Raw genomic sequence first — 16,827 nt, 5'->3', positions numbered from 1 at the left:
TAACTCTCTACTGGGCACTCTTCTCCTCCTGAGGGGCAGTGAGCACTGGCTCTGGACTCAGACCGGAATTCAAATCCTAGGTCCCCTTGATGAAGCCCCATCCTCTCATTTCCTCCTCTGGGCAATGAAGAAGATGCCCTGGGCCATCTTGAATTAGTCCTTTCCTGACTCTGACTCATGATGGCCGAGCCTCTACTGCTGGACACGGTGCCCAGCACAGGGCCTGTCCCTAGCAGGCTGGTCAGAGGTGCTTGCCTGGCTCACATGGGCCACAGGCCAGAGGGGTGTGCTGGATGCTGGGGAACAGTTCACTATTTTGCAAGAAGGAGGGAGGTAGTGGGCAGCATGAGGAAGCAGGCGGCTATGAGCAGACCAGATAAACATCATCGTCATCTTCATCACCCTCCATCTCTCCCCATCCAGGTACAATAGGATAACCAGGCTACTGGTGTGTCTAGCCTGAGAAAACTCACACCCTGCCTCCCTACTTCCCCCTACCAACAAAAGCAGCCCAAGACCCTCTGCCACCCCAGGGGCAGAGCTGTCCACCAGCCCGTTACCAGCCCAGGCTCATGGTGTTGGGGGAGGGAGGGAAATGGAGCAGGCATTTTTGTAAAAATGACCCTGTCTCCCACCCACCCACCTCCCCTCACTCTTTCATTTCATGTTGCCCTCAAACCCGCACTAGAATATTCTATACAGGCTAATATTCAACAAATGTTGAAAGGGACCTGGGCCAGATCTGACATAGAGCACCAGAGAGAAAGAGCCAAGTCAGACATGGTTTTGCCCTCATGAGCTTGGATTTGAATCGGGAAGCAGACAAGTGGACAAACAGCGGACACACAGAGTGAAGGAGAGCCTGTGGGGACACATAGGAGGTGGCTGACCCCATAAACTCTCCTGGGTGCTGAGGACAAGTTAACCAAATGAAAGGAGGGTGGGAGCAGAGGATGGGTAGAAACAAGAAGTGCAAAAACTGGACAGCTATAAAAATAAAAAAATTGCAGCGTGGAACAGAAAGGATAGGATAATAGGAGCAAAGAGAATGAAGGGCAGAGTGGTGAAGGGAGGCTGGAAAGATCAGCAGGCCATTCAGGCATGACCCCCAGTGTGGTCCCTTCCCTGCGGTGGGCACAGGTTGTCCTGGGAGGCAGGAAGCCTGGGCCTGCCCTGCCTGCCACAGCTGTCATTGTTTATGGGACATGTGGGCCTGGGAAGACTCCTTTCCCCTCTGGGCCTCCATCTCCCATGTGGAGATACGGATGCTAGCCCAGACGATCCCCGGGGCCTGGGCAGCCTGGGCACTCCATAGCTTCATAGTCTCCTCCTTGGTGCCACAGGGCTGATGGGCTCTTCCTGACCTCTCTAGACATGGACAGCCTGGCCCACTCCTGGGAAAGGACCTTCTGGAAATGAGTGCTCTTTCATGACAGCCAGGCTGCTGCCTCTACCCCTCCCCCTGACAGACACTGTTCTCACTAAAGTCATCAGCGACCTCCTCATTGCCAAATCCAGGCAACACTTCAGGCCTTTTTTTTTTTTTGCTTGACCTCTCAGAGGCATTGGGCTTGGTTAATCCCACATACATACTTGCTTTAGCCTCTGAACCACCACACTCTCCCAGTGTCCTCCCACCTCTCTCACTGCTGTGTCAGCCTCTCTCTGTCTGTCTCTGGTCCTTTCATCATGCTGCTCCTTGGGCTTATGAGCACAGGTCCCGGGCCACCCACCACTGCCACCACCACGACCCGCTGACCTCCCTGCCCCAGAGCTCAGTCTCACCATCCCAGCTGCCTGGGGACCTCCTAGCCCTGGGTTATGGAGAGACACACAGCCTTCCAAACCCAAAGAGCTTCCCTACAGGCCAGAGCATGATCCAAGTGCTGTTGTGCTTTTGCCCTCAAAGCTACAGTTGGAAACACCCAGGACAGCGTGGTCAAGATCCAAACCTGGTGGGATAAGATAAGCTCACCCAAAGGAGCTGTGGGCACCTTGAGTTCCCTTCTTGGCATGTTTATTTTCCTTAATACTAATCACCTTCCAACTTACCATATAATTAACACATTTGTGATGGGTGGATGTGTGTGTGTGTGTGTGTGTGTGTGTGTGTGTTTACTGTCTCCTTGCTAGAATTTAAGCTACAAAAGGGGTCTTTGTTTTCTTCACTGCTGGATCCCCAGGACCTAGAACAATACCCGGCACATTGGAGGTGCTCAGTAAATATGCTAAATGAATGCAATAAAGAAGGATTGGTACTCCATTGGAAATGCCCGCCTGACCTACTAAAGATCCAACAGTCCACGTGTAGAGGCCTCCCAATAACCCAGAGTCCCACCTCTGAATGCCATTCCCATCCCTAAGCCTCCATTCACTACCCCCAAAGCCTCGACCTCCTTCCCTGAGCCCCATGTGAGAGACCTGTACCCCTCAATCCTCAAGAGCCAGGCATTAGAGCTGTAGCCTCAACTGAGCCATCAGGAAACCTGGGAGCCTCCTTTGGTGAGACTTGAATCTGTCCTGAACCTATGATAAAAGCAACTGCCCACCCACAGGAGCTGAACCTGACACAGAGTGGAATATCCGTGGGGCCACCCTGGGTGGAAAGTGTGGGTGCACAATGCTGAGAAGCGGGAAAAGAATGGAAACCCTACTGAGGAAGCCTCAGGGAGTCCTGGAGGTCCCCATTTCAGGGGAGACAGGTTCTTGCCACACCTTTCTTTTTAATGTCCCAACTCTCAGGCCTAGGGTGCAACATGCAAGCACAGAGTCCAGTCCCCTTTGTAAAACTTTTATTTAGAAATCTTCCCAATATATCCTTATATATACACACACATCATCACCACATGGGTTTTGTCGCTAGAGTCACACGCCCACAGTGTTGGCCTCTGGGCTGTACAAAGGTCAGGTACCTGGAGCGATTACTCCTCTTCTGCAGAAAAATGCAGAGACCAACGTAATTCATCAGTTCATCACGTACAGTACAACATTGACGGAAAGTGCTGGGCCCGCCCACAGGAACACTGCACTATGTACATGGGCAGGGGCAAGCCTTCAGCGGGGGCCACGTACCATTGGCATCACAAGTACGACCAGACCACCCCCAAAGGCCGAGATAGTTGTCGGCTGACTACAGATTCTGTGCCCTTGGTTTTGTTTTTGGGAAAAGATAAAGGTTGTACCATCTTGTCGTTTGCCACTACAAATAAAAGAATATACATTTTTCTTAAAAGATGGGAGTCCCCCATCATTTTTATTCTCGTGTTTTTAAACCTTCCCATGTTTTCCCTTTTGTACAGATATTATTCTTGGAATGTTGCCATTTCTTCATGGGTGAGGAGGAGGCAGGGGAGGGAGAGGGTTTGATGGGGTGAAGGGTTGGAAATGAAAATAAAATATGGATCTTCTCTAGTTCTTACAAAAACCTAAAGCCTTGTGCTTCCCTACCCAGGCCTGTGTGAGGTGGTTGCATTACATTTTACATATTCTACCCATGTTGCCATATCTCTTATCCATTCTCATTCCTGTACCTTGCCTTGGAATGAGCCAGAAATGAGGTCAATTATGAGAAATGAGAACAATCTAGATAACTCAGGCAAAAGTGGGTTAGAACCTACATTATCCCAAGCTGTGTAGTCAGGCAGCCTGGCCCACTGCCTAGGCCCTGAACTCAGGGTTGGAAACCCCACCTCAGGATTTAAGGGCAACTGAGTTCTTTATGGTCTCAGAACGCTTCTACTTTCATGTCCATTCAGTCCTAGGAGCAGAGAACCAGGGTACTGATGGGAAACTGACACTTAGAGATAACTTGTGAGAGAAAAGGGAGCCAGAAGCTTGAGTTCCTGACAGAATGTGTGATCCATCTCCTAAAGCCCATCCACCCATCCGCACTGTGGCCCCAAGTCAAGTTCACCCACCGGGAAGCAAGCACAGCCTTAGGCAGGTGTTCCATCTTTACAGATGGGATGCCTCACAGGAGCTTCCAAGTACTGGAAAGGAACCCATCCTAACGTTCATTAAAATATGATTTGGGGCAGCTGACATGAGACAGACAGAGAGCTACAAGGGTTAACCACAGTGCTCCCAATCCTCACAACTTAAAAGGAAAAGGGGGGGAGCAGGGGTCATTCCCTGTCTGCATATGGCTGTACCCGAGGCCCCATCACAGAGGGCGAAGCCTGAGCTGAAACCCAAAACGCGTGAAGATCTTCCACGTGGCCATGGACAGGGCCGGGCCATTGATCATTCCCCTCTGACCTCAAAGGCTGTGCCTGGTGGGAGACGGCTAGGGTGACTTGAGGGTACAATGACAGGTATGAAGGGCTTGTGTGCAGTTGGTTCCATGGGCTTGAATGCGGGTCACAGGCAGGCCTAGCCTTAAGAAAACCACACCCTGACACTTGGATTGACACAGGAGATCAACAAGGGGCAGTGGTCCACTCTACAAAAGGATTCTTCACTTACAAAAGGACTTGTAGTAGTATTTCTTTAAAAGATTAAGTATAAGGATTTGATTTACAAAAATGTCATGTACAACTTTTGGAGGGGGGCACTCCTATTGCATTAAGCTAGCCTCCTATTCACACCCATGATGACTGAAAGCTACACGGTCGAAGGGTGTTTAAGATTCTGCTCAGTGAATATGCATCCGTTCGGGTCTCAGCTAGGGCCTGGTCTCTGATTGCATTCCCCATGTCCTAGAAGTGGAGCTGGATCCTGGGTCATATCTACCTAAAGATCCCACCAACAATTGAAGTAAAAAAAAAAAAATCCCAAGTGCCAGGAAAAAATCCCAAATGCCAGGAATTCCTAGGACAGAGTGTGTGCTCAGTTCCACTCAAAACACCGACCAGACCATTAGCTAACAGACATCCTGCAGTGGGGCGGGACCTCTGAGCATCTTGGAGAATGCACAGATGGGGCTCCCATCTCCTCCCAGCACCAACACATGCCCATCCATCAGCACACTGGCATCTGCGCACCGCTGGAACAGTGACGAGTAGCTCTGAGACACTACCAGGATTTGAAGTCCACGAGCCCCAAATAGCGTTTGCTCAATTCCCCCTAATCATTTTTTCCTTTCTCTGCCTTCACCCAAAGCCCAAAGGACATGCTCACAGCTGCAGACTCAGTCCCCACAGTTACAAGGATTAGGAAGGCAAATGTCAGTGGGGAGAAAGCAAAGCTTCGGTCCCCTGGCTTTTCTGCCCCTCTGGCCCAGCTAACCAAGAGCAGGTGGTCCACCAGCCGTCTTCTTCAACCAGGCCCTGAAGAAGGCACCTTGAGGCTTGACTCCGCAGCAGTTGGCAAGCTGAATGGACCAACATGGGCCTAGGTGAAGATGGGGCTCAAGAAATGGGCAGCTATTGGGTACCTATATATTTGGGTAGAGTGGCTACCAAAGCCACCCCAGCCTGCTTGGGAGGGGCTAAAGGCAAGGCAGAGATTGCTGAAGCCTCAGGTGAGAGCTGACAACCCCAGGTCTCCGCAAAGACAGGGCTCCCAAGCTCCAGGCCAAAAGCAGCGCCACTCAAGCCTCTTACATGAGAAGTCTTAGGGATTTGGGGAAGGGGCAAGACCGTGCCGTCTTCATAAAAAGTACCTACCACTTTGCTCCATTTTCTGTTCTCCTGCTGAGGCAGGAAGTGAAAAGCCAGCCCCAGGGCAGTTTGGGCTTCCCAAAGTTCAGGCAGCAAGGAAAGTTCAAGTCCATTGCCCTACTTCAGAGCTGCCCAGTCTTTGCCCACCTGCCTTGAAGCCCACCGTCCCAGCGGCCTGAGGGAACCCTCCTGGCTGGCCCAGGATGGTCCCAGACCCATCACCGAGGGCCCGCTCCATCAGTGGCAGGCAGCATGGCAGGATGGAGGCTGCGGGCTGTGTGCTTGGGTGCAGGCTCTTCTGTGTAGCTGTCCGGGCTGGCTGCCCCATCCAGGGAGCTGCCACAGCTGGAGTTGGGGGACAGCACATCCTGCAGGAGATCGTCTGGAGGTGCACCACTGCCTCCCCCACCACCTCCTCCACCAGCCCCCACCATGGGGTCCTTGCCAGGCTTGGCCCTCTGGGTGCCCTCCTCTTCCTGGTCATTGAGCAGCTTGGCCAGGAAGTTGATGTACTTCATGGCCAGGCGGAGAATCTCATTCTTACTGAGCTTCTTGTCTGGGGGGTGCGTGGGGATCAGCTTGCGGAGCTCAGCAAAGGCCCCATTCACATTCTGCTGCCGCCATCGCTCCCGGCTGTTGGTGAAGATGCGCCTTACGACTTTGGTATGGGGACCTGGAGGGCAAGGGGACAGGGTTAGGAGAATGGGTTGGAAATCTACCAAGGATCTTCTCCTATGGGGAAGGAGAAAAACCATTCATTTGAGAAGCCTACAATGCCTTCTTTCCTTTTACTTAGAAAACTCTTACTCATCCTTCAAAACCCAGTTCACCTCCATCCCTCCAGAGAGATCTAACCAACCACCACAGCCTTACAATCCCTGGATCTTCATTACTCTTGATCATTGCAGTATGCTTCCATGCTTATCTCTCTGTACTGTGAGATATTGAGGACAAGGACCACGTATTCATTCATTTACTTGTACCAAGAGGCCTTGTTGCACTAAGTTACAAAGACAAACTCTGGAGCCAGACTTTTTGGGTTCAATTCCTGACTATTACTCACTAGATAGTGACTCTGAGAAAGTTATTTAAACTCTCTCTGCCTTAGCTTCATCATCTGTAAAATGGAGATAATACTAATCACTCATGAATAAAATTATCACATGGATCTAACAACTAACACAGGCAAAGTACTTAAGACAATAGCTGCCTCTGATTAAACATTTGTTCAATACATGATCGCTGTTATTATCTGTGCATCAGTTATTTCCTAACAACCAGGCAGTAGGCCTGGCACTACGGAATAACGCTGAACGAGACAGACAGTGACTGCCCTCCTGGAGCTTACCTTTCAATGGGGCTGACAGATGGTGAACAAGCAGCAAACAGATAGACAGGAGGCTGAATGTAAATAAAAGATGGAAAGGAGCTACTGTGCTGAGCTGAGTTGGTTGGGGGCAGCCTTTTGGAGGAGGTGACATCTATAAGAATGAGAACTTAAGGCTGAAGAAGAGCCAGCCAGGCATGGGAAGAGAGAATGGCATGTGGAAAGGCCCTGAGCTGAAAAATGGCCAAAGTGGGTGAGATCTGAGTAGGCTAAGTCCAGTTCCTAGGGCCCTGCAGTAAGGTGTGGGGATTTCTATTGTAAAGGTGATAGAAAGCACAGAGTAAGGGTTTAGTAAATGTTTGCTGACTGATCATGCTGGCAGGTAGGGAAATGGAGGAGAGAGTAGAGAACAGAAGGAAAAGGACTTACCCGGTAGGCTCTCTCCCCGCTGAAAGGAGTGGAGGGACAGCCATGCACAGGCTCAGCCTGAGGCTCTAGGCAGGCAGATGGGGGCTGCCTCAGTCTCTCCATGTCTACAATGCACTGACTATATGCACTGATCAATATTCACTGCGTTCATGTACTAAGACTTGCAGAGCAGTGACAGGCACCAGCAAGCATGTATCTAGCATCTATGGTGTGCAAAGCACTGTGCTATGTCCAAGCCTGACCTGGGATTTCCAAAGCCAGGGAAGGCAGCGGTGGGCCCTGCCAGTGCTCCTGAGCTCCTGGGCTGTGCCTGCTTCCTCCCCAACACAGAGCTGGGCTCCCAGCAGTCCTCAGGAAGCTCTGCACACTGGAGGAACTGCCAGTACTGGCCTATTGGTTCGTTCTCTTCCTATGATCCTTGGAACCAGACCTCAGAATGTGGAAACATGGGTAGGGGAGAAGAAGAAAGGAAAAGTCAAGACATCACCTAAGACCTACTCCTCATTTCACAGCTAGAGAGACTGGGGCCAGGACAGAGGAGAACTGGCCTCCAAGGTCGGTCTATGACCCAGCTTGTCCATGCCAACACTTTCTGCTTGATCATCTCTCTCCTACACGTGTGTGTGTGTGTGTGTGTGTGTGTGTGTGCTGTGTGTGTGTGTGTATGCATGCACACATGTAGGAGAGAGATGATCAAGCAGAAAGTGTTGGCATGGACACACACACACACCTTTTCCCAGGGAGGGTCACTCATTCTCTGCCACAGAGCCTCTGAAGCGGTCTTTCCAAATCCCAACAGGCCCCAGCCCAGCTGGTTCTGCCAAAGGCCAGACCCAGGCTGGGAAGAACACAGCACACCTGCTGGGCAGTCCTACCCTAGGTGCCTCAGAGGAAATAACTTGCTGTTCTCAGCCTCCAGGCCAGGTGGAGAGGAAGCCCTCAGCTGTGGCACAGGGAGAACCAGCCCCTGCTCCATGACTAATGCTGGCTGGTGCTGAGGGAGCTCCTAGGTGTGTGGGGGAGTGGGTACCTTACTGGGGCTGACAGATGGTGAACAAGCAGCAAACAGATAAACAGACAGGAGGCTGAATGTAAATAAAAGATGGAAAGATGGAGCTAGACAGGCCCCAGAAGGAGCACCTACCCCGAGCAGACCCCAAAAACACTTTACCCCATTATTGTGTACTTTCAATAATGTGAGGAAGCTATTATTCTCCCCATTTTACAAATGAGGAAACTGAGAACCAGAGAAGTTCAGCAACAGGAACCACATCAAATCCTGACTTTAGATCTTGTAATAATTCCACTACTATGTACCCTTTTTGGTTAAATTTCTGATTTCAAAGTCCATGGAGTTATCCTGCACCCTCACCACCCTCCCCTTCACCCTCATTTCTGTCTATCCTTCCAAGAGAACTGCTCACCTCTTCGCACCTTCCTTTTTCCTCAGTGTGTCCATCCTGTATGCCCTCTTTCTCTCTCTGGCCGGTCACTGAATAGGTGCTCAGTAAATATTGGTAACATGGGTAATGGATTCCCTAACCCTCCTGCACTCCCTCAAACCCTTGCCCCCTTTCCATCTCCTTCCTCGCCTGTGTGCCTAATTTCCCGTGCTTCTGCCCTTTGTAGAAAATGCCACTTTCCTGGGGAACTTCAGGCCTGGTCCATCCTACTTCCTGTTTGGCATACCTACCATCCCTCTCTAACCTAGCCACACTGACACCCCATGACTCTTCCCTCTTGGCCCTATACCCCTGCGCCCCAGGCTGGTTGGGTCTTTTGAGGTCTGTTCCTTGTCCAGACTCTAGCCTCTCTCCTCTCCAGAAGACCACAATGGGCTTCCCTCCAGAAGCTCCTGCTCAAAACCCATCCCTCCCACCTGCCCCTTGTGTAAATCTCAGCCTGGCTCCAGGGCCTCAGGTGCCCTTCCTTCAGAAGCCCAGGCTCCAGCCTGGCTGAGCAGGGGAGCTCCAGTGATTTCCTCCACATCCCGGGGCTCTAAAAAGCCTGCTCTCCTGCCCCCTGGGGCTGGGCCCCATCTGCACATCAAAGTCAACCTTGGGAAGAGGGAAGGAGTCTCCCAAATTTCCCACTCATTTAACCCCTTTCCCCAAGTTCAGAGCCAAAGATTACTCAGGCAGTGTATAACAGCAAGGCTAGGGCCCTTCTGAGGAAGCAAGGGGCAGTATAGAATCCATAATGTCAGGAAGGGAACTCCAGGTCTCAGCCCTGAGTGTAGAACAAGGGACAAGAGGGCCCCACAATGTAGGGACTTGGAAGGAGACCCCTGAAGGTGCAACTCCAGGCTAGGAGCAAACTCCAGACTCTAGACTGAAGAGATCTTGGAAGGAAGTGCAGGGAATCCCTGAGGTTGGTGCTTAGTGTGGGAGCATCTTATGTTTCTGCCCTCCCCCAGGATCCTTGCCGAGTGTAGGAATGGAGCTGGAGTGAGGACTGCAACTGACCCTCAGAGGTTTGGGCTAAATGTCACAACATGTCGTCACTCCCATGTCCTCTCTTCTCTAATCCCAGCTCAGCTGCAAGGCAACTTCCAGCAGTTTGGGGTCGCAAGGTAGCCTCCCCATCCACAGGAGACACCGAGGAGTAGTCCCCATGATCCCTCCTTCTGGAGGCTCTAACCAGCAAGAGGGGCAAATAACAAAGGTGGGGTCAGAAACTCACCATCAGTAATCTCCATCTCATAAGGGGAGGGTCTCCTCTTCACTCGGTTGTTGGTGGCAAACATAGGGAAGGCATCTGGCTCCCCAAAGAACCCGCTGTGGGAAGGAGCAGGCAGATCACAAGATCACATGTAGGGTGGAGGTGAGACAAAGGCTCCTTAGCAATCCCCCTGCATGTCCTTGAGCCCCTTCCCCTGGAAAAACAAGGGCAACCCTGGTCCCTTCACACCTGACTTGGGGATAGAAGGAGCATGAAACACACACACACACACACACACACACACACACACACACCAGAGGTGAACATATGGAACAAACACAAAAATGAACACACACAAACCCCACAGAGAGACACACTTCCCTCCCCAAAATCAAGCCACACAATCCACAGACAACCTGCACTTTCAAACAGGTGCTCACACAGGCAGACATGGCCTTCACACTAGGTGGTGTGCAATTCCGGCACCATAAAAGGGCACACTGTTCCCTCCCTCCAACCTCCCCCCACCTTCACCCTGGCCCCATGGAGCCTGTGGAGTGGCAACAGACAGGAAACCCTGACTCACCCCCCCCCCCCCCCGCACCCCATCACCCACTTCGGGCTCTCTATAGCTTCTCTCTGGAGTCTCCTGCAGACTCACTGACTGATCCACACTGTGTATCCCTGCATCATCTGCCTATCCCCACCCCAACCCTGCCTCCCTTTTTCCACCTTCTCAGTGGCCTCAGCAGGGAAATGGACTCCCTCATAACAAGGGGTGGAAAGCTTGGGGCCAGAGACCACAGCTAGGGGCAGAGGGGCTGGGGAGAGGAGGAAGGGATCCACTCCCCACACTATTGAAAGTATTACATATGTCCCCGCTGTCCCCTCCCCCCCCATTGACCTCTTCTAGCCCCCTTCCACCCCCCACCCCCCACCCCACCCCCGGCCTTCACCACCTGTCTCCGGACCCTAGAGCAGAGATTCAGATGCAGAGGAGGGAGCCCACTCCCAAACACCCTCAGATCCTGTCCCCAGAAGGCTGCAGCTTCCAGAAGAATTTCACAGTGGAGCACATTCAGACACACTCTTGCCTGGTACTCACGTTCACGGGACTCCCTCCTGCCATCCCCTACCTCCCAACCACACAGCACACCGCACTTCTGCTCTTCTGCTCACACCCAGCCACATGCCTGCACTCTCCCTCCTCGTCTTACCCACACCCAGGCGCTCCGCAGTCACAAGGCACCCCCACAGCTGCGCGCGCGCGCGCTTCCACAGAAGCTCACAGCGGGCTCATGTCTTGCTCGCACACGGGGCTTCCAGGCTTTGACGCCCATGAGTTTAAAACACCCCCTCTCCTCTTGCGCTCCAGCCAAGCAACCCCGAAGTGCACACGGGGAGCCCCGGGGCCCGGAGCGCCTACCCGCTGCCCACTCCCCGCGCCCTCCCGCCGGGCACTGACCTGCCGAGGGAGGCGAGAGGCTGGCTGAGGCTGTAGAGCAGCGTGCGGCCGGGGGCGGCGGGGGCCGCCAGCGCGGGCGGGCTCAGCTGCACCATCCGGCCGTCGCCGGGCAGCTCCGCCGGGGCGGGAGCCGGTGCGGGCGCAGGGGCGGGCCCGGGAGGTCTGCACAGCTCGGTGGTCGGCACCCGATGGCGCGCTTCGGCCGCTGCCGCGTCGCGGCCCTTTAAGTCCCGCGCGGCACCGCCCCCGCCGGTGGGGCCGCCCCCCGGGCCGCCGCGCGCGCCCAGCTCGATCACGGGGGTCTCGGCCGAGGCAGCGCGGTTCGTCTCCTTGGCGACGCCGTTCAGCAGGACCAGGTGCGGGGGGGCCATGCGGGCCTCGGCCGCCTCCCGTCCCTCTGGTGGAGGGTCACTGCGTGCCGCCTCGCTCGGCGGCCGCTCCGTCATCCTGCAGGCAGACGGACAGACACGCGTGGGATGCGGTGAGGGAGTGAAGGCAGAAAAAGAAACTCACGCACCGAGTGAGAAAAGGCGACAGGCTTAGAGCCACGTGGACACACACTGGCCCTCGGGGCCTAACGCCCTGGCGGGCCTGGGGAGGGAGGAAAGGGGGGTGTCTGTGGTTTGGGAGAAGGGGGGAAGGTGCCTGGGAAACAGAGACTGAGGGCCAGAAGGACGGAGGTGGAGAAAGACAACAGAGACTTTGGAAGAAAAGGCATCCAGTCAGCGAAGGAAAAACAGACGGGGGAAAGGAGGAAGGAAATGTAGAAAGAGGCGAGAGAGAAATATCACCCCGTCCCCTTCTCGGGCCGCAAGGGAAGAGGAGGGAACAAATCCCCGACCCAGTTCCTCCCGCCCCCCCTCTTTGGTTTTGGCGGGGAATCTGTCCCGCGGAGTTGGGGGTTCTTTAAGAACCTCTCAGCAATACCGCCTCCAGCCTACCGCCACACATGGACCTAGAAACGTGGTGGGGTGCAAGTAGGGAGTTTAGGGAATGGAGGCTGCAGAGCCTGGGGTCCACTCTGCTGGAGCTGCCAGAGAATTATCCCGGGGAACCAGCACCCCATTTCAGCATATATTCACCCCCCGCAGGGGTGTCTTCTGTGCAGCTGCTGGAAACCCCAGGCTCCCTTTACTCCCCCCCAGGCCTGGAGGTGAGACATCAGGGAGGGATGAAGATGATCCTGGTCTACCTCCCTGCACACTCCTCCCTCTTCTGCTCAGCTGGACTCGGAGGTGAGGTCGGGTCTGGAAGGGAGGCCTGGCTGAGGCAGAACGGAGCCAACGCAGTCAAAGGGCGCCCTGAGGCTATGGGTGTGGGCTCCCTCCCATCCACACCTGGGAAGAGGTGCCCCAAAAGCCCTTGAACTCTTCCAGCCCTCCCCCTCCCCCTTCGGCCTTAGTGTTGTCCTCTAGGAAATACCTCCTTATGCATTGAAAAGCACTACACAATGGCTCAAGTAAACATTATTATTGACTTGGAGACTGGGCCGTCCAGGGGACCACTGCCTTGCCCAAAGCCACGCCGATGTGCCACAGGTCAGGACCAGAACTCTGATTTCACTGTGCCTACACTACCCTCCATATGCGCCCTCTCTGTATACCCCTGGAGCCTAGGCCATTCCCCTCCTCCACAACCATACTCCGGGATCATCAGAGAGGCTCCACGGCCCCGCACAGCACTCCTGCAGTTTCTTCCCGCACCCTGCGTTGATGCCAGTGGAGCCAGGCCCCATTAAGAACTAAAACCAAAAAACCATGAGTCTCTGGGCCCAGAGGTTGGGGATGCCTTTAAGTTGTTTTATTTTGAAATATATAAATAAAAATATAATCAACTCGACAGGCTTCATAAGATGTTCAACGTGAGATTTTTGTTCTCAGAATTATATAATTGGGGTATTTTATAGCAGAAAATAAATACCCCAAACTCCAATTCAGCCCCAAGCAGAGTCCATCTAATCATTCACGGCAGCTATTGAGCTTCCATTTTGCCACTGCACTGCTCAAGACCGGAGTGGACCTGGGCACAATCCTCCCACCCTAGAGGAGACACGGGACTTTTTGAAACCTCCTCCGAAGCTCGGCTCAATTGCCACCAGACACACACACACACACACACACACACACACACACCAGTGGAGAATTGCCATTCAGATTGCACTTTTTCCCTGGGTCTGCCAGCCCTGAAACCCGGCCCAGAAACAACAAATTTCCCTGAGACAAGCTGCAAAAGCAATGGGTCCGCAAAGCTTCACTGGAAGCGAGTTTACGATCATGGTGGAAACAATAGATCTGTATCCGCAGAATGGAACCGCCAAGACACTGGCCGTTAAAAATGTACCCACGGTATACCTGTAGGTCCTCCTGGCTCCCCTGCAGCAGCGAAATGCACCAGAAATTACCATTCCGTGACAAAACACACAAGCCCCAAGGTGCCGGCTTCCTACCTTACTGTCCCAATGCGTGATGCGCCCAGTGACACGTGCTTCAGCCCCGGTTTCTGACCCAGTGACAAATGATGTGCAGTGCAACCGCAGGACTGAGCTCAAGCTCTCCTTATGACACATTTATACCCTCTGATTAATTCCAGGCTCCCCCGCTCAGCGTAGGAGCGAATCCCAGAGGAGCAAGGGGAGTACATATTCCAGATGAGTTGACCCTGCCCCAAATGCCCTCTCCAGATGCCTGGAAATATCTGTATCTCCCAGGTTCCCTGTGGGAAACCTACGATTGGTCCCCAGGGTCTGTGGGGGACCACTCCCCGCCCCTCCCGGATCTCGGGGAAAATCCATGGGGCACTTCTGCAACTGGTATCATCCAGGCCAGGGGTCTGTGCTCCAGAAGGTGCCACAGGAGGCCTCACAAGCAACTTGGGTTGTCGGTTTTCAGCTACTAAACCCCATCACTTGGCTTCGTTTGAGATTACTAAAGAGAAAGCCCGAGTGATTTTTGTTTATTCTTTTTTATTTGGGGGAGATGAAGGAAGGGGGAGAAGGTTTCACACTGAATGGCACTAGCGAATTCGACCATTACAATGCATCCGTCTTTGTGCAGCCAAGACCCAGCTCGCAGCACCCAACACCGGGTTTTCATCTCCAGCTGCCAACCGCCTCAAGGGGTCCTTGCACCTGAACAAGTCAGGGGCTCTGGGGCGCTCCTGGGGTTGGGTGTGGGAGGTGGAGGGGAGGCACCGAGAATTTCTTATGTGAAAACAGCCTCTGCGGCGTCGGAGGCCACCGCCTGAGACCTGGCTTCCAGTCCTCACAGTGCACCCACACCCGCTTGACCCCCTGGGGGAGCCCCAAGCTTGCGGGAGAACCCACAGCATCAGTAAATAGAACCGCTCTCCCCCTGCTGCTAGGTGGGTGGAGGGGAGTCCAGCGCGCCCCACCCTAGGCGTTAAGCCCGGGTCAGGGCCCACCGAGCTGGGACCGCGCTCGCCAGGCCGGCTGGGGCCTTCTTCCTGCCGCCGGATCTGCGGGGATCTGCGGGCGCAGGCAGCCCGCGCACCCGGATATAGGGATACAGTCGCCCCAAAGTTAGAAGCCTGGGAACGTCCACAGAACCGATGGTAGCAGCCCGGGGGACTAAGGTTCTGGTTTCACTAGTGGTGAAAACAAACAAAAACTAACTGTTTTTGCTGAGGGTCGAACAAGGAAGGGCCTTCTGGAAGCCCAGAGGCCCAGAGGCCAGCCCGCGGCGGACGCAGATCCCGGATTCCCAACGCTGGGCTCGTCCTCCCCTTCTCCCTCCCTCTGAGACTGGACCGTCCTCCGTCCTGAGCTCCCCACCCAGGCCGGAACCCAAGGCCTTCCTGGTCACCATTTCCACAGATAGCGTCCCCCCCAAAACTCACCTGGGGCATATTTAGGGAGACCGGCCCCTCTGAACAGGCTCTCCACTCCGCCGTGGGAGAGGGGCGGGAGCCCAGGTCCGGGTCGCGGGCGGGGGTCTTTGCTTCCCCCTCTCTCGCCGGGAGACCAGCAGTTAGGCCGCGGTGTGGTGCCGGGCGGTCTGCCGCGCCCAAATCGAGTTTCCAGGAAAGATGGGGGTGGAGAGAAAGAGGGAGGGCGAGAGGGAGGGCGAGAGAGAAATGGGGGTCAATGGCTGGGAATTACCTCACGTCCTCGCCAGCCCAGGGAAGCCTCGCGAGCTGCTTTCCGCCCCCCATCTGCAGGTGCTCGAAGCCTCCCCCACCCCATAAAAAAAGAGCCTGCACCTGACCAATCAGGGATAACTATTGAGCCCAACCACAACAACAGCCCCGCCGCAGTCCGCCCCAGCATTTCGGACCCTCCAGCCTGGACGTCTGGTTCAGCGGGACCCAGTGTGTGTGCTAAGCACTGGCGCGTCTACGCGGTTGGCTCGGGGACCGGGTCAGGCGGGAGCTGCAGCCGGTCTGCAGCAGCTTGGCCTGGGTGTGTGTGTTGGGGGGTGGAGGGTGGGGTCGCATGTGTATTGGAAAAGGGGAATCCAGTTTTCAGACCCGGTCCATGGGGCAGAACCTCTGAGCCCCAATCTCTCCATGACCCCCACCTGCCTAACCTCCAGCCCAAAACGAAACCAGAACCCATTTCAAAGACTTTTCCTGCCTGAATGGAGTTGGAACCGCGGGGACCCAAGAGGAATGGGGGGGGGTGGCGGGTATTTGTCCTATCCAGGACCCTTTTCTTGCTGTTGATTAAGAAATAAGGAAGGAAGGAAGAAATAAAATAAATCAAGAAAGAAAAAAATCAAGGAAGAAAGAAAGAACCCAAGAAAGAAATCAAGGAATAAATAAAGAAATAAAGGAAGAAAGAAGGGGGGGGAGAGAAAAGAAGAGAGAAAATGGAGACAGAAAGAGACTATTTTGGGCGGTGAGCGCCAGGTGCATTATGCAGATGATGCTTTATTGTGACACTTGAAACCTATATGGTTTTATGAACCAATGTCACCCCAATAAATTTAATTTTTTTAAAAAAATAAAGGAAATAAACGCCACCTCCCCGCAATCATCCCTACACAACGAATCTCGATTTTTCTGCATTCAGACCCCAAGAGAAGGGAAGAATTCTAATAATGCCTCGCAGCAATAAACAAGAAGGGAAGGAGGGTAAAAACAAACCCATTGCTGCTTCCCAGCGTGTAGCAGTAGCCAGATTTAGTTTGCTCCCCCCAAAGGGTTTTGTTTAATTTATTCTGCCTAAATCATCCAGTTTATGAGCACTCGTGGAAGTTTTGGATTAATTGCAAAGGCCTCCGTTTTTCTGCCCCGACTTTTGGTGGAAATATAGGAGCAATTCTTCCCTGGGGTTTCAATCCAACGTGGGAGATTCTCTTTCTCCTCTTCTAATGCACATGGGGGGG

At 53.8% G+C, this 16,827-nt stretch overlaps 1 protein-coding gene across 1 annotated transcript; it reads right to left on the bottom strand.

Annotated features, from left to right (window-relative positions):
- Window positions 1-2,778: 2,778 nt before the first annotated feature.
- On the bottom strand, window positions 2,779-15,396 carry TAL1 (TAL bHLH transcription factor 1, erythroid differentiation factor). Its single transcript, XM_054720685.1, has 5 exons — window positions 15,338-15,396; window positions 11,483-11,929; window positions 10,039-10,133; window positions 5,607-6,273; window positions 2,779-2,932 (listed from the first exon to the last, which is right to left on the bottom strand). The coding sequence occupies exons 2-4, from the start codon at window positions 11,926-11,928 to the stop codon at window positions 5,819-5,821; spliced, it is 996 nt and encodes a 331-aa protein (XP_054576660.1). The 5' UTR covers window position 11,929; window positions 15,338-15,396; the 3' UTR covers window positions 2,779-2,932; window positions 5,607-5,818.
- Between the last annotated feature and the right edge of the window lie 1,431 nt (window positions 15,397-16,827).

Source organism: Eptesicus fuscus, chromosome 9 (assembly GCF_027574615.1).
Source record: "Eptesicus fuscus isolate TK198812 chromosome 9, DD_ASM_mEF_20220401, whole genome shotgun sequence".
NCBI classification, from domain to species: domain Eukaryota; kingdom Metazoa; phylum Chordata; class Mammalia; order Chiroptera; family Vespertilionidae; genus Eptesicus; species Eptesicus fuscus.
Note: the sequence above shows the minus strand (reverse complement) of the source record. Positions and strands in the feature narration are given on the sequence as shown.

Bases quoted from the DNA above. Each gene is read 5' to 3' on its own strand.
- TAL1 (XM_054720685.1), bottom strand. From the start codon at position 11,928: ATGACGGAGCGGCCGCCGAGCGAGGCGGCACGCAGTGACCCTCCACCA. The intron at 10,134-11,482 runs GTCAGTGCCCGG...TCCTTCCCACAG, and splicing joins CCTCTCGCCTCCCTCGGCAG to CGGGTTCTTTGGGGAGCCAG. The intron at 6,274-10,038 runs GTGAGTTTCTGA...CTTGCCCTCCAG, and splicing joins TGAGATGGAGATTACTGATG to GTCCCCATACCAAAGTCGTA.